Below are 19,936 nucleotides of genomic sequence, written 5' to 3'. Positions count from 1 at the left end.
ACACACACACACACACACACACACACACACATACACACACACACACACACACACACACACTGATAAACCAAGGCCCAACTTTGTTTCCTGTTTTCCCAAAAGCGTAGAGTGGATTGATCCAAAAATCCTTATGGGTTATCTGGTACATATTTCGTGTTCCAATACTTACAAAATGTTTTGGTTAATCTAATTTTGATGATAGATTATCCAATTGTATCCTCATCTAGAAAAGTTGCGGAGAATAACTGGCACACTGTAGGCTAGAGCCTGGTAGTCTAGCCATTAGATTATACCAAAGTCCTTTTAGGCAACTCCCTCCACTCGCCGGCCATATTGCAATGCTTTTTGTGCACTCATAGGGCATCCTATTCAGCAGAAATGCGTGTGCGCAAGGCTTCACGACACCAATTATGCTCCAGTGGCGAGTTCACAACACATGATTGGCATGATGTCTTCACAACACACCATGTTATTGGTTCAATATATTCACATCACACCACATGATTGGCTCAATGTATTCACGTGCCGACGTTTTGCCGAGGAAGGGGTGGGATATGTGTAGACAACGGCCATAACCCCATGCATTTCTATGGAGGATGTTTTGAGTGCTGTGTCTCCTCATTAGAAAGTCTCTGATTATACTTCTAAACTATACAATATCAGTGATAAACATAAACAGAAATATCACACTTTGAATTTAATCCACTTTGTTGTACATCAGCATTGCATGACCCTGGGTCATATTGGAGACCTACTGTGATACGCATGATCACACTTCTGGGCCAGCTATTAGGCTACTATTTCCTACTTCCAAAGTAAACCTACAATCTGGGAAAATAACTTCAAGGAGTGAAAGCAAGCAGAGGACAGTCACATGGATACATAAGGTCCAGTAAGCGCTTCCTGAAAACCCAACAGTAAAGGTTGTGAGTTATTATTCAAACTGACAGTGCACTGAGAGTAAAATATATATTGTTTTTAAAAAAAACTAAAAACCCAGGAACTGAACCCAGAAACGAGTCCCCTGTGCCAGCTGGTACTAGAGTTCACTAACTCAGTAACACAAACTAACACACAATACGCTCACACCAGTTCTGCTTCCAAACCACAAATTTGTGTCAATAAAATCATCAAACAAGCAAAAGAAGATTATTTGAAACCAAACAACAAGCCAAAGTAGGATGAAATTCTATCTAACCCTAAATAGTACGGCACCCCTAAGGGGACATGAGCAAAAATAATCTAAAGTTTAGTTTTATGTGCTCACGCAAAACTTTCATGTGCTCACGCGAAACTTTAATGTGCACACGCAAAACTTTCATGTGCAAATTCAAATTCAAATGTCCAGCAGCCATGTGTTGTCTACCAACAAGCATTCACACTGCAATACACTAATAAAAACAGTTCATTAAAAAAAGCTCATGGAGAGGAGTCGGTCACTGCGGCTGCTTTGCTGGGCAACCACAGTGTCATGCAGGTGGCTCCTGTTCCTGAGGATGGATTTCATCATGTTCCTCATTCTTACATCCACCAAATCTCCTACTGAGTCCACCCTCCTCCCCAACACTGACACTGTTTGTCAAGTCAGTTCCCCTCCCTGGCTGTCATACAGTCTATAAAGACTTTGTAAGTCAACATTATATTATGCAGCATCATATAGTAGGCTAATATAATGTTGACTTACAAACAAAGTCTTTAAAGACTAATAAGGCCCATTGCTCTCCCATGTAAAACTTACAAAGCAGTGGTCCCCAAAATACGGCCCGCGGGCCGGGTACGGCCCGCCACCTCATTTTGGGTGGCCCCCCAAAACATGTCCGTGGTATATAGCAACCGGCCCGCACGGGAGTACGACATCGTCAAACTATAACCTCCGTATTTTCCCCCATTCATTCTCTATGGCGAGTCTTAACAGTACACATGTAATACTCTTTTTGTCCACTGGTGGTTATTTTGGCGCTGTTTCGCGTTTGCCATCAAAAACGGAATGAAATGTAGGCCTACCTGCAAACAACGTAAGAGGCCTATGCTGACTGCATCAGTGCTCAAAGTATTGTAAAAGTTTATCAATTAATTGTTAATAACTAACTAACTTCTATTCAAGTCATATTTCTGGGACTTATAATAATTATATACTTGTAATTATTTCTATTTTGTATTCACTCGTTCAAATGTTCATAGGCCTACAAAGAGGTCACAAGTTCAGGTGAGTGAAAGTTAGAATGATGGTCATTTCAGACCACTTCAGCGCTTCATAAAATTTTCATAGTTTGAGAACTTTACATTTTCAGAGTTCAGAGTTCACCCATTTTTAATAAAATATACTTTTGGGAATGCAAAAGTCTTTTTATTAGTATTATTTAATTTGAGTTTTACACTGATATGGCATGATGGCAATATAAACACAGCTAACAATGGTATTAAATTGCAATAGCCTATAGATTAAATGTAATGGAATATTCGACTAAGGTAGACTGCTGTTGTTCACAGCACTAAGCTATTTATGGTTACTGATATACTCCGAGTCTCTGGCCCTCTCTTAGAGCCAGGCATAGTAAGCTGGCCCTCGGAAGAAAAAGTTTGGGGACCACTGTTACAAAGCATCAGTAGCCTATTTTTCATGTGCTCACGCGAAACTTTCAGGTGCTCACACAAAACCTTTTCATATGCACACATGAAGGTTTCGTGTAAACTCATGAAAGTTTTGCATGAGCACATGAATGTTTTGAGTGAGCACATGAAAGTTTCATGTGAGCACATGAAACTAAACTTTAGTATCTTATCTCTGTCAGAGATACAAAGCAGAGGCAAATCCTGACCAAGTACAGGCTCAGTGGCCACACCCTTGCAGTGGACTGTATTATTTTTCCTTTGTCTTTCATTCTTTTTCCCCCCCTATGGTTATCTGATCTATGGATGTTCCACATAAATGTCTACACACTGTTTTGTGTGATTGTTTTGCCAATGCAAATGCCCTTTTTGTCATGCCAATAAAGCACCTTTGAATTGAATTGATAAATGAGAAGTAGAGAGAGATAAGAGTTAAAGAGAGAGAAAAAAGAGAGAGAAAGAGGGAGAGAGACAGAAATGATAGGTAGAGAGAGATAAGAGAGAGAGGGAGAGAGAGACAGAAATGATAGGTAGAGAGAGACAGAAAAGAGAGAGATAGGGTGAATGTTTGAATGGAAAGAGTCAGGGGTGCATAGTTTGAGGAGATTACAATAATCAGGGAAACAGTAGGTCTACAGTCTCTCTCTTTCACACACACACACACACACACACACACACACACACAGTTTCATAACATGTCACACACACACACACACACACACACACACACACACACACACACACACACACACACACACACACATACACACTTACCCCCACACACTCACTCTAACACAGTCTAACAACGTGGGCTCAGACAAGCTAAGCTGCTCCATTAAAATTCCTCACCATGTATTTACACACACACACACACACACACACACACACATACACACACATACACACACATACAGACTGACCTTTGGGGTCGAACCACCAGCTGAGGGAGGGTTTCTGGGAAGGGAAGAAGAACAAGATGGAGACGATAATGACGCCTGTTACTGCATCCGAAACGTACCTGCACACACACGCACAGACACACACACACAGGAGAGAGAGAGAGAGAGTGAGACAGTCACACACATGCACACCTGAACATTATACACATAACAAATGTGTCTGTGTGTCAAGGCCGTAGTCATGATGTCAACATTGGGGGGGACCAAATCTGTGGTGGGGTCTGAGGGACCCCCAAACAGAATTTCAATACATTTCATGCAAAAATATTATAGTTAGGTCAGTCAATTAGGTTATTCCAAACTTTTGACGGACACAGATGCCCCCCCCCCCCCTGAAAAGAGAAGGGTGGAGAAGAAGCTTCACTGGTCCGTCCCTGGACCTGTGACTCCATTTGTGTTCAAAATGTATACTTTAAAAGAAATTACAAACTACAGTATCTTATGATAACCTCTATATTACACAGAATGTGGTTCTTTGACTTATTACTTACACCTGAAGATTTTTTTAAACTAAGGCTTAGACTCATAGGTTTGGAGCCTAATAAGATTTTGTCTTTTAATTTAGATTTTATTATGCTGGCGGCTAATCACACAATTTTAACGTAGTTTGAAAGGGACAGGATTCAGGAATAGGCTACTAAGACAGGCCCCTCTTCTGTCTGACTCACCTCATGTTACCCCTGTATGCATTATAGACTGGCTTCTGACAGAAATTACGTTTTGTGCCAACATGTAGAAACACTAGGCCTACTACAGCCTTTAATTGGTGAATGGAGGTGCAAATTCCTTTCTTTGGTTATTGTCCGCGATTCACATTAACTGTAGGCTATCACGTATTGTAAACGTCGCCAGATCACGTTTTGCCTGCATGGATGCGTGATTGAGTGCGCATCTAAATAATATGCAAGATGCAACAATCATTTCTAAGAGGCCTATACACGGTAATTTCTGGCATTACTACTAGCATATGAATGCATTATTTATGTTGAAAGACATGAAAGGATCATTTAAAATAAAACGTTTCACTTTCACTATCATTGCGAGAATAGGCTACAATATGGAAAATGTTCCCTTTCAGTCTGATCGGCTCCAAACATGTATGGGATTTCCTTAGCCTGTGCTACACCTTTCCAAGAAGTTTTGTGAAAATTGTACCGGTAGCTTTTGCGATATTGTTGACAGCCATACCTCACCGCAGTAGGGTGCAGTAAATGGAAGCTTTTGATAGCGCACGCCACTAACGAAAAACGGAAAATCACCAGGACAAACCACTCAGGGGTGTAGGCTACTCTGGAACCATAGGTCACTAATTTGTGCGTTATTTACGTTTGATTACATTTCAGATACGTGTTGGTTTCCTGTAGGCCTAGTATAGCGCTTTATTCTTTCTTTATTTTTCTATGTCCGAATATTGGGGGGGACATTTTGGTCATATTTGAATATTGGGGGGGACACGTCCCCCTCAATGTCTATGGTGACTACGGCCCTGCTGTGTGTATGTGTGTGTGTATGTGTGTGTGTGTGTGTGTGTGTGAGTGTGTGTGTGTGTGTGTGTGTGTGTGAGAGAGTGTGTGTGTGTGTGTGTGTATGTGTGTGTGTGTGTGTGCGTGTATCACCCTTTGTTGAAGAAAACGGACCATCCAGTGACAAACTTGGGATCTCTGGTGAAGAGGAGGAAGGCGAAGATGATGAAGAAGAAAGCGATGGCACTCTCCGCAAACCTGCCGCGACACAAACTGTGTGAGTGGGTGTTTGTGTAAATGTGTGTGTCTGTCTGTGTGTTATGTAGTGTGTGTGTGTGTGTGTGTGTATTATATAGGGTGTGTGTGTGCGTGCGTGTGTGTATTATATTGGGTGTCAATGTGTGTGCATACGATAGAGGTCCGAGTTTCTTGTAGTCCTCATCGATGACCGCTTGCGCTTTTGCCTCTGCAGCGGCCCTCTCATCCTGCTTTCTTATACACAACCTGTAAACAAACAAACTCAAATGTACAGCAGCATACAGGCCATCACCACTTACTTGCAAATACTACTGTATATGCGTTCTCTAGTGAGTGGGTGGTGATTTGGAGAATCACAGCATTGAGCAATAATAAGCTTAGTCTATGTCTGTCTTTCACAGAAGAGAGAAGGAAGCTCTGATATACTTAGAGCAGGGTTTTTTTTTTTAATTCGGTGAATGCGAGCCTCCCTTTAAAGTACATAAAGACAGCTGTTGCCTCTGATCTGGTGTTGATGCCCCTTATCTCCCCAGATCTGGTGTTGATGCCCCTTATTGCCCCTACTTTCATGTGCGCATATGAAAAGGTTTTGTGTGAGCACCTGAAAGTTTCGCGTGAGCACATGAAAAGTCGGCTACTGATGCTTTGTAGGTTTTACATGGGAGAGCAATGGGCTTTATTAGTCTATAAAGACTTGAATGTAAGTCAACATTATATTATGCAGCATCATATAGTAGGCTAATATAATTTTGACTTACAAACAATGTCTTTATAGACTAATACTGTAAGGCTTTTCTTTGCTTTTCTATGTAAAACCTACAAAGCATCAGTAGCCGATTTTTCATGTGCTCACGCGAAACTTTCAGGTGCTCACACAAAACCTTTTCATATGCGCACATGAATGTTTTGTGTGAGCTCATGAAAGTTGTTGGTTGGAAAGTTTAGAGTGAGCACATGAAAGGTTTGAGTGAGCACATGAAACTAAACTTAAGATAAACTTAAGAAGGTGTTGATGCCCCTTAATGTCCCTGATCTGCTGTTGATGCCCCTTATTGCCCCTGACCTGGGCCCAGTTTCCTGAAAGCATCTTAAGCCTAAGAGCGTCGTAAAGTCCCTCTTACGAACGTCTTAAGATTTGCCGACTGTTTCCCGAAACCATCGTAGCTTAAGAACGTTGTGAAAACACTCGTAGATCTACGAGTGCTCCAGAGTTCTCGTTACCGGCTAAGAGCGTCTTAACAGTACTTCTCACTGAGGTCACCAACAGGACATACAGAGGAATTACAACTTAGAATACATAATCCAACTTACGTTCCCATTCTTTATTGTGTTTACCTGTGATGAATTAGATTTTAGCGTGCAAAACAGCATAGCCTACATTTAATGGTCATAATAATGTGATGAAAAGCAGACAAAAATGCAATCAAGTTATGAAACGAGACGTTGCCAGAATAGTTTGCCATTATCTTTGCTAAGTGAGGGCTATATTTTATTAGGCCTATAAGGGTACAAGCAGAGAAAGGAACATGTGGTTTAGTCTGTTGGCCTACTGCATCAAAATCTAAGCCTACACATTTCCTCACTTTCTTACTCGACTTCTTTCTTATCTTCAAACATGTTCTTAAGTGACACAGCGAAAAAGTATTGCATGGTGCAACAATCTAATCTTAAATAATTACAATTATTTATGTCTGTGTGTGGTATATAACCTACTTGGGATGCTTACATGCAGATGTCAAAGTGTTTCTATTTTCGTATTGATGTGAATTGATGTGTAGATCCGAAGTTTAAACGGTAGGCCTATAGCTGTGACGTGCAGTCACCTGACATCACCATCAAATCAGAGGATATTTCAGAACTATTAACGTGGACAGCTCCCCTTAAGAGCATCTTAAGAGCAGTCCACGTGCGTTCACGCTACGAGCATGTTCGGGAAACAGTCGGAAAAACCAAACGAACGATCGTAAGATCGTTATCGGGAAACTGGGCCCTGGTGTTGATTCCCCTTATTGCCCCTGATCTGGTGTTGATGCCCATTGTTGCCCCTAACCTGGTGTTGATGCCCCCGTAGAGGTAGGAGATCCAGAACCAGCCCAGCAGCAGGAAGATGCACATGAGGGGGAAGGCGAACACGAACCACGAGCCAAAGTTAATCAGGTCACACTCTGGGAAGTAACTGCAGAGAGATGGGGGGAGAGAGAGAGAGAGAGAGGGAGAGAGAGAGAGGGAGAAAAAAGAGAGAAAGAAGGAGAGAAAGGGGGAGATAGATAAAGAGAGAGGGAGAGAGAGGGGGGAAAAGAGAGAGAAGGAGAGAGAGGAGAGTAGATAGCAGAGAGAGAGAGGGAGAGAAAAAACAGAAAAGAAAGAAAGAGAGAGAGAGAGAAAGAGGAGTGCAGGATTACTACAGCAGGCAGTCCGAAATGAGCGCAGGGCAACCACCAATTTAGAACAGAGCACAGGGTGCAGGTGTGTGTGTGTGACTTGCATGCATGTTGAAATTTAATCACAAGAATGCTGGATGAAGGAACGGCACCATGTCACATAACATTATGACGCAGCCAAACAATACAAAGCGCCAAGTTAGAATCATTATCTGTGTGTGTGTGTGTCTGTCTTGAGCTGTCCCACCAGTATAAAGTTGGGTGCAGTGCTTGTGATTGTGGCGGTGCCCCCGATGCTGGTAGCGTAGGGTGTGTGTGTGTGTGTGTGTGTGGTACCTCTTGAGCTGTCCCACCAGTATAAGGTTGGGTGCGGTGCCCGTGAGTGTGGCGGTGCCCCCGATGCTGGCGGAGTAGGGGATGCAGATGAGGAATCCCTTCCAGACCTTCAGCTGGTACTGAGCCTCCATACGCACCTCCTCAGGGGAGGCAGTCTCCATCCTCTCCACCTCCTCTCTCCTGTACACACACACACACACACACAGTCAAACACACATGTATGCACACACACACAGTCAAACACACATGTATGCACACACACACACACACACACACACACACACACACACACATACACACACACACACACAAGCACGGATGCACGCACACATGCACACATACGTACGCATGCACACACACACACACACACACGTACACACATAGGAATGCTTTCATTTGGATCCGAAAGGCAAGCAAGGAAAACAAGATCCAAATACCCTGGGAAGAGCCATTGCCAAGGTGACAGGTCTACATGGCTCACCTACTTTTACAGGTCCTTCCATTTCTAATACTCAACACATTAAGGATAAACAAAACAACACAAACACACACACACACACACACACACACACACACACACACACACACACACACACACACACACACATACACACACCGTTTTTTAAACTGTAATCCGTTTTTAATGAGTGTGTATGGTGTGTTAGAGTGTGTGTGTGAGAGAGTATGTGACCCTGACCCCTCCTGTTGTGTCTGCTGTGTCTGCATGGGGCCCCTCTATTAGGTGTAAACAAACTCTATCATCCCTCTCTCCCCTCCCTCTCAGGGCTCCTGGGTCTTATCGTGCCTTCCATTTGTATGTGGTGATGGTGTGTGACAACCCGTAACTTGTGAAATGATGTAACTGAAGTCGTCAGAACTCGCCGTGAACTAGGGGCCATTTGATTTGTACAAGACCGCTTCATATCGTCAGACGACTATAGGGGGGCCTGCCGTCGCATAATTTTGCACAACTTCGTCTTTTTTTTTCGGTCATCTTACTACTCGAAAAAAAGAGCCCTTTGTACAAATGGAACGCACAATTACCACAGTACACACCTCTTTTTATCTGTCTATCAGGGGTAAACAAACTCCACCCTCTCCACATTCCTTTACGGCTCCTGTGGCCTTCATGTGTCTTATCTCAGCACATACCTCTCTCTCCCTCTCTCTCTCTCTCTCTCATCTAGCTATCTGTCTATCTATCTATCTATCTATCTATCTATCTATATATCTATCTTCCTCTCTCTCACCCCCCACCTCCCTCTCTCTCTCTCTCTCTCTCTCTCTCTCTCTAATATAGCAGAAGAAAGGAAACAAGGAGCAATGAGCTGTAATGTAAATATAGAATGAACAGTTGTACAAATAATAGTTGGGTGGTAGGATTGTGTGTGTGTGTGTGTGTGTGTGTGTGTGTGTGTGTGTGTTGTGTGTGCTTGCATGTGTGTTTGTGTGCATGAGTGTGATAAGTGACCCTTATCAAGGTAACAAGCAAAAGGTCCACGCTGTGGCCACACCCAGGACGGGTTGGAGAATCATCCCAGGCAAGGGAGATGGGGGGGGGGGGGGGGGGGGGGCTTAATTATCATATAGAATAACAAATGGTTACCAGACCTATTTGCATTAGAAGCCTAATTCATTTACATTTAGAGTGGTTGAGGTACCTTGAAATGGTATATGTGGCTAGAATTTGAGATACTATTATGTTTCATGTGTTTAGATACAGCTTTTTACTGAAATAAAGACATTTTTGTATTTGTATTTTTGTTTCCACAATATTTTGAAGCCTAGTGAAATAGGTCTGTCTGACATTGTCATATTTTGCTCAGTGTAGAAGAAAGTGCTCCTCTGTCTCAACCTTCTCTACCTGACAGTCACCACATATTCGTAGCTCTCTTGGCAGCCAGGTTTCTCTCGCTCTCCCTCTCTCTCTCTCTCTCTCTCTCTCTCTCTCAATTCAATTCAATTCAAAGGTGCTTTATTGGCATGACAAAATATTTGCATGCATGCCAAAGCAGTCATATAAAACAGTGCATAGACATTTATGTGTAATATACATAGATCTAAACGTATATAAAATCATAAGATATCCATAGGTAAAAGAAGGATGGAGGAAAATCTCTCTTTCTCCCTGCTGCTCTTCTCTCTCTCTTTCTCCCTGCCCCTCTTCTCTCTCTTTCTCCCTGCCGCCTCTCTTCTCTCTCTCTTTCTCTCTCTCTTTCTCCTTGCCCCTCTCTCTAATTTCTCTCTCTCTCTCTGTTTCTTGCACTAGTACATCACTCACGTCACTTTGCATTGTGTACATCACTTTGCACATGTGTCATGTCTCTCTATCTATCCTTCTTGTTCCTTTCCTCGTGGTTCTGCCAGTGTGTTCATCTGTCTGTCTCACACACATGGTGTTATTGGGACCATCGAGGGGGTGTGGGGGGGCCTCTATGTGTTTGTGTGTGAGTGTGTATATGTGTGTGTGTGTGTTTGAGTGTGTGTGTGTGTGTGTGTGTGTGTGTGTGTGTGTGTGTGTTTGAGTGTGTGTGTGTGTGTGTGTGTGTGTGTGTGTGTGTGTGTGTGTTTGAGTGTGTGTGTGTGTGTGTGTGTGTGTGTGTGTGTGTGTGTGTGTGTGTGTGAGTGTGTGTGTGTGTATGATTCAGACCTCATGGGCTCATGTAGCCTCTGTCAGTTTCTGTTCTCTATCTGAGTTTAGGAGTGAAGCTAATGATTACACACATAGGACACAACACTCTTATCAGTCAGTCAGGCCATTAAGGGCCCAGAGTGGAGTTCTAGTCGTGATCTCAGGGCCACATTAGGGCCGCATCAGGACAACTACATGCTGACACTCACCCATCCTCCATGGTCAGGATGTGCTTCTCTGACGGCTCTGAAGGAAGGACATGCAGCTTCACTTCACCTGTGGAGACACAAAGACTGTGTGAGCGTGTGTGTGTGTGTGTGTGTGTGTGTGTGTGTGTGTGTGTGTGCAGGGGCGTAGATTTGCGTGGGGACTGAAGCACCAATGTCAAATTACGACTGAAATGTCCACACCAATATTCAGATGGGGAAAAAAGTGGTCACATGCGCTACACAAAGAGTTAAATCATTTCTCACTTCAGTGCTGCGGATCATCTCGTACAGATCTTGTAATGTGCAGTAGCCTATAAGGGTAAATCGCGCTGATTTGAAGTTACCTATAATAACTACCAGTGGGTCGCAGTCTCCTGCGCAGCATGGCGCAGAGCTTCAGCTTCACTTCACTACAAGGCATATGAAGGGCGTCCAAATTCACCCATTCTTCTCTGTTGAACTCCTCGAGAAGTAGGCTACTCATCACACATGTGTCACATGATAGAGCCTTTTCTCAGCTTTTAAACGGTGCTAGCTAGCCACTATTTTCTGTGATAAACAGTTCGCGAAAAAAAATAACTTTTAGAGAAATTTAATAATTCTCTGCGCCCATCTCCACATCCATTTGTCTCGGTGGAATATCGTAGGCCTACACACTCTTCACGCAACACATGACAAACCATATATCAGAATAAACAGCAGACCTTACCGAACACAAAGGTGTAATGCATTCCCGTGCTGTTCCAGAGTAATCCGGTTTTGAAATAAATTGTAGAAAAATTCAACATGGTCTTTCGGCTTTAAGCATTTCTTAAAACTGAGCTGTGTTTACATCGCCTAGATATCTGTAATGATTAGAATCAGAGAATATACAGTCAGCTCACGGTTAAGAGTTTGTCAATGTAGCCTTAATGATTTCTTTTCACAAAATGCTAAGCATGCATGTACAGTATTTAAGTTTCTTAAAACTGAGCTGTGCTTAAATGGGTCAATGCATGATTTCATAACAGACCAAATAGAAAATAAATGTTAAATGTTAAATATAGCCTACATATCTGTACATATTAAAATCAGATTATGTAGGCTACACGTGTATAGTTAGATCAAGTTGGACAGTAGCACATTTTAATCATGGATAGTAGTTGGACAGTAGCACATTTTAATCATTTTATATAGCCTATCTATAGTGGCTGGTGAAAGAGTTGAGTGGCTTTTTTTCGGGGGGGGGGGGGGGGGGGGGGGGGTTAGTGGGTAGTGTCCCCACCAAAGCCCAGACCAACCTACCACCTACGCCCTTGTGTGTGTGCATGTGTGTGCGCTCATAAGACCCATAGTAACGTTAGTCTCCACATAAAACCCATCGTCATGTTGGCCTCCATAAAAAAGTTTGGTGTATTTTAATAAATCACCTCTTGGTTATTGATTGGGTTGTGTTGTACTGGAAGTAACTAGTGGAAAAGGGTGAAAGACCAGAGTCCACTTTGGTTTATATATCATCAGTCCTCACAGGATCCTGGAAACCTGAAAAGCACGTTCTGCTGATGAGCCACACCAGCCGGTTCCAGCACGTTCTACTGCTGAGGAACCAGTTGAACTATTATTACTGTAATCATTTGACTGATGGTTTCATCCAAAGCAGTTATTACAGGTTCAGTTTTGATATGCCTAGCTTTTCAGGCTACTGCATGCTAACCTTAGCCACTACACTACTATTAGCCACTACACTACTACTGCATGCTAGCCTGGCTCCTTAGCCACTACACTACTACTGTATGCTAACACTACTACTGCATGCTAGCCTGGCTCCTTAGCCACTACACTACTACTGCATGCTAACCTGGCTCCTTAGCCACTAGACTACTACTGCATGCTAACCCGGCTCCTTAGCCACTACACTACTACTGCATGCTAGCCAGTCTCCTTGGCCACTACACTACTACTGCATGCTAACCTGGCTCTTTAGCCTCTACACTACCACCGCCCTGTTCTGGCACGAACCAGTCACTGCCCATGCAAACCGCGAACAGACAACCACATTGGTCAAGTGATCCAAATTAGATAAAAGTTTTACACTTTTAAACTGCTTCTCTAACCAAGGTTTATTGATCTTATATCATGATCAAAAATCTAGCTGGTATTATTTTTAGTATATAGAGACTTACCAGGCCCTTTTTTTTGTCATTTCATTTTGACGGACAATGTGAATACGGACAATGTGAAAAATGGTGTTGGGTTTTACAACAGCATCAAACGCGATTCGGCCAATCATTAACAAGGACCAGAACTAGGGTTTTCGTTTTAGAAAACAAGATGTATTGGTAAATGACACACATGCACACACACACACACTGACCCTCTGCAGGGGTCTGGACCTTGCACTTCTCCTTGAGCGTAGCCAGGTCCCCGAAGAGGCTCTCCAGGATGGCGTTAGCGATGGGCAGCATCATGGCTGTGGTTGCCGTGTTACTGAGCCACATGGACAGGAAGGAGGAAGTGATCATCATCCCCATGATCAGCCTGAGGTTGGGATACACACACACACACACACACACAAACACACACACACACACATACATACACACATGCACGCCAATGCACACACACACACACACACAAGCATGAGGTCAGACTGGTGAGAGTAACAAAATACAAAGAAGCGTAGCACACACACACACAAACACACACACACACACACACACACACACGCTGTGCTCTCACCATGCTGGCTTGACGCCGACGATCTGCAGGACCTTGAGGGCGATGCGGCGGTGCAGGCCCCACTCCTCGATGGCGGACGCCATGAGCAGGCCGCTGAGGAACAGGAAGTTGGTCTCCAGGAAGTACTGTGGGCACACCTTCTTGGAGGGCAGGATGCCGATGGTGGGGAAGAGGCAGACGGGCAACATGGCCGTCACGGCCAGCGGTAGAGCCTCCGTACACCAGAACACCGCCATCAGGAGCACCACATACAGACATTTACCCTCCTAACACACACACACACACACACACACACACACACACATGGATACACACACACAAAGATACACACACACACACACACATGAATACACACACAAAGATACACACACAATCACGGATACATACACACATACACAAACACACACACACACACACAAAATCACAGATACATACACACACACACAAACAGCCAAAGACACACACACAAACAATTCAGACACCAAAGCAACTCTGACATAATGACAGTTGCAATGACAGTGGTAGGATTGATGTCCTACTGGAGTTGGAGCCAAGTCTAGTCTTCTGATTATCCTGCTCTCACAATCCACATGCAGGGTTGCACACATACTGAGCATGAAGATGCTCAACAGCTCACTGGCTGAACAACAGATTGATTGTGTGTGTGTGTGTGTGTGTGTGTGTGTGTGTGTGTGTTTGTCTGTACTGTATGTGTGTGTGTGTGTGTGTGTGTTTGGCTGTATGTGTGTGTGTGTTTGTCTGTACTGTATGTGTGTGTGTTTGTGTTTCACATGAGAGCTTGAATGTGTGTTGTGAATGTGCGAGAGCGTGAGTGTGTGTGTGTTCCACCTGAAAGCTTGAGTGTGTGAGTGTGTGCAAAAGTGTGTGTGTGTGTAAGTGTGTGTCTGTGTGGGGGGGTAAGTGTGGATAAGTGTGTGTGTGTGTGTGTGCTCCACTTGATGAGAGCTTGAGTTTGTGAATATGTTAAATCAGAGATTGTCTTGCTGGCTCAAAGACGTTTTGGCTGGCCAGCTGAAGCCAGTGTGTGACCAGCCTGTCAACGTCCTGCTGAGGCCAGATCACAACACAGCACCTCAGAGCCCTGGCCAGCCAATCACGGTACCTCACCGCTCTAGCCAGTCAATCACAGCAGGCAAATCTGCTTCTGTGGGAACATGTCCCGGACCTTTTTTAAGTAGTGATCTAGTGTTTTCAAGAGTGATGATAATTACAGCCCTGCGTCCAGATAACTGCCCCCTGCCCCCCCCCTGACCCAGCTGGGCCCCGCAGCAAGAGCGGAAACATCAACTCTCAGGGTCATCCCCGGCCACATGGAAATCAAACACACCACAGCTACGACTACAGCAGACTGTGCACCCAAATGAACTCAACTGGGTACAAAAAAACTTTGTACAAAATTCACTGAGATATTCGCTTGGAGGTCCGCAGCACCATCTAAGCTTCGTGGACAGGTGTTCGGATGTCCACAAAAACATGCTTTAAAGCAGTGTTTCTCAAACTTTTTTTCTGGGGACCCACTTTTTAAAAATGACAGACTATCGCCACCCAACTCGTGACTGTGGTAGTTAACAAACTAGATCAGTGGTTCTCAAACTTTTTCTTTCATTCCCCACTTTGATCAAGGGGGCATTCTCGAGCCCCACCTGTCCCTCATCGCTCTAAGAAAGTGGTAGGTCAAGCTTAAAATTGTCAAATTTATTGAAATAATCACAAGTTCTAAATATATCCTCTTCAACAGAGTTAAAATCAGCTGGTGCTGCAGATATAATAATAAATAAATACATAACACACATATTTCTGTTTTCCAGCAACATATTAAGAAGCATAGGCCATTTTACAGCATTGTACAATATATTCAATGAAATACCAACATGCTGCATTAAATGGATCCATAATCCAGTCATACTGAGCACTGCTGGTTGGGAAATATTTTTGAAATAAACTTTGCAGGGATGTGCAGAGGCCTACTGTTTAATACATGGGATCACAAGAGTGCCTCCCAATCAGACGTTTCAGCGATTTCGCTCAGAAATCTCAAAGGCATAATACTGTCGCGATCGAGGCGCCTATCCCATACTCAAGTTTTTTTGGTGAATGTAGTAATCTTATTTGCTAGGTGAGGTAGGTGCTTGTCTTTGCCTTGTAACTGGACATTTAACTCAAATGTATCGCTAAGATATATCAAATATATCACTAAGATAGGCCAGCTTCGTCAAGAAATGTTCATTAGGGAACGTGCTTGCAGATTCAAACATGAGCTCTCCCTCCAAGAAGAGGCGACTCGGAGCTCAAACACGCGCAACAGCACTTTACCTCGCTGTGAAACAGTACAGCCTTTTGGTCAGCTACCATCTCTTCGCAAAGTGCGGAGAATAGACGCGCTTTTAATGGTTTTGATGAAATTCACCACTCTCACAACAACGTTCAGAATCTCATGTAGGTCGGGACTAACTAAGCTGCCTTGACACGAGCGCTTCCCTGTGAATGACACAGTGCGTCCATTGCGCATCGGGTGCTACCTGGGCCCAAGCTACAGATAAAAAAAGAAATAAAAAAACTCCTGTTTTTCACGTCAGTTCACGCCCCACCTGGCATGTCTCCGTGACCCACAGTTTGAGAAACGCTGCTTTAAAGATAGACACACGACTGCTTCCACAAACCCCAAAAAGCATTGAAATAGGCGCGCCTGCAGGTGTACGTCTGTATGCACTGTGCGTACCATCAGGCTACTCAACAACGAGAGAATATTTCCCTTGTGCGTGTGTGTATTTACAACAATTGGCCCACCATACCTTCCCAACTATGCACAGTATCCCATTAGCTGCATGCCATCAGGCTATTTACAATTTTCTATTACATAAAGTTAGTGAACACGTTATCAAAATTAACGCGCACACATTTTGTTTAAGCAGGAGAGAGAATATTATGCATGCAGGCACGCACCCAGATAGCAAGAGGCTGGCGGACCACTGGGGGCATAGCTGGCGGTCCGCTGGCATTTTGCTCATCGGTTCTCTGGCGTTCCGCTGGCGGGTTGCAGACAAATTGCCCAATATGTTGCCACTATTGGTCTAAAATCTTTTTCATTTGTTCAGTTATATTCCATATATAATTTTATTAACTTTTCTTTATATTCATGACAAGTTAAATTTAAAGAGATGATGGTCCAACGGCGGACCACAAGTGGCCACCGGCGGCATATACCAGCGGTGCGCTATCTGCCAATCTGATTTTGCTATCTGGGTAGGCTACTTGTAGTTTTCTTTTACTCGGTTATCTGGTTATCAGCACACAATGTTGAGCTAATTCACTAACTCAATACTCATCATGGTCCATGATTCATAGGTATCACAAGTTTAAACGACGAAAACAAAGGTTGGATGCAGCAAAGCTAGGGGAGTTATTCCACATGGGCAAGAACAAGGTAGGCAATTGCTTCAGAAAGTTATACTGCATTACAGCTGTTTAAAGCCAGATGTCACGGTAGCCTACGCTAGAACAAAACTAAAGGTAACTTTAGCCTGTATAGGGCTGTATCAAGTTGTCCAAATGAATAGGTCATTGTAGACTTTGTTGTTGTATAATTGCATGTGGATGTTGCTATGCTATGTAGGCTACTTTTTTGCTGGCCAATGCACAGACCTAAAACCGGGAAACGGACAAATATTGTACACGCGTAAATTTTTTGCGGATGGGATGGGTGTGCGTACCATAATATGAAACGTTTCCGATGACGTTGTGACAAAACCAACATATTTAGGCCTACTCTTACGGTCATGCATAGAACTAGATGTACCACAGAGCGGTACAAAATATGACCACCGCCCTGAAAGGCATATATGATTCTAACTGTCTCACTGAATTTTATTATGCACACTCAATTCTCACTGGTATCTGCTAGACAACAAGTACCAAAACATGATTAGTTCATAGATTTCACATGTAAAATACATTTTAAACAACCCCACCCCCATCTTGCCTGTTCATAATTCTGAGAAATTCTTGAATTGTGTGCATGTGTGTGCATGTTTATGTTTATGTGTGTGCGGGTGGGTGGGTGTGTGTGTGTGTGTGTGTGTGTGTGTGTGTGTGTGTGCTTGTGTCTGTGTATGTGCCTGTGTGTGTGCATGTGCATGCATGCGTACATATGTCTACTGTGTGAGTATGTGTCATACGTATGATTACTGTGAATGTATGTGTGTGCGTGTGTCTGTTTATGCACATGTGTGCATATGGAATGACCCCTGGAGGCAAACATATGCAAAAAATTGGTCATCCTAGGCCCTATGGTTCTCAAGATATTCACAGAAAACTCTGTTGGTGTATGGTCACTAAATGTACATAAATTAATTTATTGTATGGCCCCCCATGAACGAAAGTCCACGAAACTTGGCATGCATTCGGAGGGTGTCATAATGATCCTACACTTTTAATTTCGTGCAGTTTTGACCATGTCAGCCAGAGATATTGTGATTGCTTTTTAATTTTTAACTAGGTGGCGCTATACATGAAATAAGTGGTTATGGAATGGGTTGACATGGCCCCTTAAGATCAACATACAAAAAAGGTGGTCCTCCTAAACCCTACGGTTCTCGAGATAGACACAGAAAACTGTGTCTGCCCTACCCTCCTTTCGGGGGTCCAGTCCAGCAGGGGGGCTACAGATCAAAACGAAAAACCATGGTTCCATGCTATCCATGTGGGGCTACATGCCCACCAAGTTTCGTGTACCCCGGTCTTTCAGTGTCCCAGGAATCCTTGACGGAAAATTGGCCATGCGAAAAAGAAAAAGAAAAGAAAAAAAATCTGACTAAACCTATATGACCGCTTCTTCGCTGCGCTGCGGTCATAATATGTACAAATGCACTGGCGTGTTTGTTAGTGTTTGAATGGTTTCGCCCTTAGAGCACGCCTGATGCTGATCGTGGGTCCGAGCGCGGTTGCCGGTCTGTCTGCGCGGCTGTGCGCGTCTTACCTTGGGCGGCATGAGGAACACCAGCGGCAGGAGCACGAGCGGAGTCAGTAGCAGGATCAGTTGTTTGCGGACGCACATGAATTTGCGCAACAGTCTCCGGAGACCCTCCATGATTCAGTCTTGTTTCCTTCAAACTCTTTTGCACTCCAAACTTCTTTAGCTTCCCCCCGACTTCCCACAGAGGATTGAGTGTTGCTGTAGTGTTGGGCTCCAAAACTTCTGTCAACTTGACCACTTTTCCCTCCTTTGTTGTTTTAGTACCCTGGGGGAAGATTAACAATTCGCTTACACGTTAACTCCTCAGGCGAACGTCTTTAGTTCCGCATGTGTCCCGAAAAAGGGCTTTTGCAAGAAGTCTGATGTAGCGTAGGCAAAGGAAAACACGCGTATTTCATATTTCAGAAGTTGGGAAGCAATTGATACAAAGTCAATTGCTTAAATACACGCGGGGTGTACCAAGCTTACCAAATAGCGCATGAAAAGAGAGATTGAGAAATGCAGTGTTTTCCCGTCAGTTGAGCTTATTTACTAAGCTTTTCTCTAAGTGCCTTGGTCTTACAGCTTTGCCTATTTGTGAGTTTTCTTGGCCTGACAATTAACATTCTCGCACTGAGAATGATGCTAAACTTTATTGCAGGTCTGCAGACACTTGAAACGACCTGTTCAAATATAGTAAAGTAACTGAACTTTGACTGTCTTTGTAGTCTAACCACAATGGTTCACCTATTTTTTTTAAAGAGATAAGTGATGTAGGTGGAGATCACATTAAAGCCTACATGCTCAGTGAGCTAAATTAGTCCGCTACTGCCTAGAAGGATACACATTCATTGTCATGTCATTTCAACTCGAAAGTGAACTTAAACAGTACAAGCATTTCTGTGTCAACTATCAGACTTTTGATGGTAAATAATCTTGCACGCACACACACACACACACACACACACACACACAGGGCTGCACAATTAATTAACCACCTGTGCAAACCTCCTGCAGGCCCACCTGACGGGTACCTGAGATGTGCCTCATCTGGCCATGTGCTGATGCTGCAGGCCATCACCCTGCTCATCTGTCTGGACATTAATATCCAGACTATGCAGGTGAGGGGCCATCCTCTCCTGGCATGAGGTTCCAGGAGGGGGGCCATGGACATTATTCAAAACTTAAAATTCTACAGATTTCATTGAATATGTTTTGTTCTCTACATTACATTACACGAGGTAGGAGGCAAATCGGAGATGTAGCTGGTGTTTTGGATGATGTGGGTCTTAATATGTGAATTTCTTTCTCTGTGTAATCACTATACAGTCTGTGTAGTCTGTACTTAAATTATACAGTGTCAAAAAGCAATTCTAGGGGGGTTTGGAGGTATGTTCC

The 19,936-nt window shown here is 43.6% G+C and overlaps 1 protein-coding gene across 2 annotated transcripts in view; it reads right to left on the bottom strand.

Annotated features, from left to right (window-relative positions):
* Positions 1 to 19,048, bottom strand: part of slc13a3 (solute carrier family 13 member 3) — a 23,506-nt gene extending 4,458 nt beyond the window's left edge. The window contains exons 1-10 of one of the 2 annotated variants that reach the window (XM_042099233.1): positions 19,028 to 19,048; positions 18,563 to 18,824; positions 13,567 to 13,832; positions 13,202 to 13,365; positions 10,849 to 10,915; positions 8,008 to 8,187; positions 7,341 to 7,466; positions 5,444 to 5,536; positions 5,186 to 5,290; positions 3,531 to 3,628 (exon numbers count right to left, since the gene is read on the bottom strand). In XM_042099233.1, coding sequence (XP_041955167.1) covers positions 3,531 to 3,628; positions 5,186 to 5,290; positions 5,444 to 5,536; positions 7,341 to 7,466; positions 8,008 to 8,187; positions 10,849 to 10,915; positions 13,202 to 13,365; positions 13,567 to 13,832; positions 18,563 to 18,673 — 1,210 coding nt within the window. In that variant the 5' untranslated portion in view covers positions 18,674 to 18,824; positions 19,028 to 19,048. Of the gene's footprint in view, positions 1 to 3,530; positions 3,629 to 5,185; positions 5,291 to 5,443; positions 5,537 to 7,340; positions 7,467 to 8,007; positions 8,188 to 10,848; positions 10,916 to 13,201; positions 13,366 to 13,566; positions 13,833 to 18,562 lie in introns of both variants that reach the window. The other variant, XM_042099232.1, reaches the window with a different exon arrangement.
* Between the last annotated feature and the right edge of the window lie 888 nt (positions 19,049 to 19,936).

This window comes from Alosa sapidissima, chromosome 7 (assembly GCF_018492685.1).
Source record: "Alosa sapidissima isolate fAloSap1 chromosome 7, fAloSap1.pri, whole genome shotgun sequence".
NCBI classification, from domain to species: domain Eukaryota; kingdom Metazoa; phylum Chordata; class Actinopteri; order Clupeiformes; family Clupeidae; genus Alosa; species Alosa sapidissima.
The sequence above is the reverse complement of the archived record's forward strand: the minus strand, read 5'-3'. Positions and strand labels throughout refer to the sequence as shown.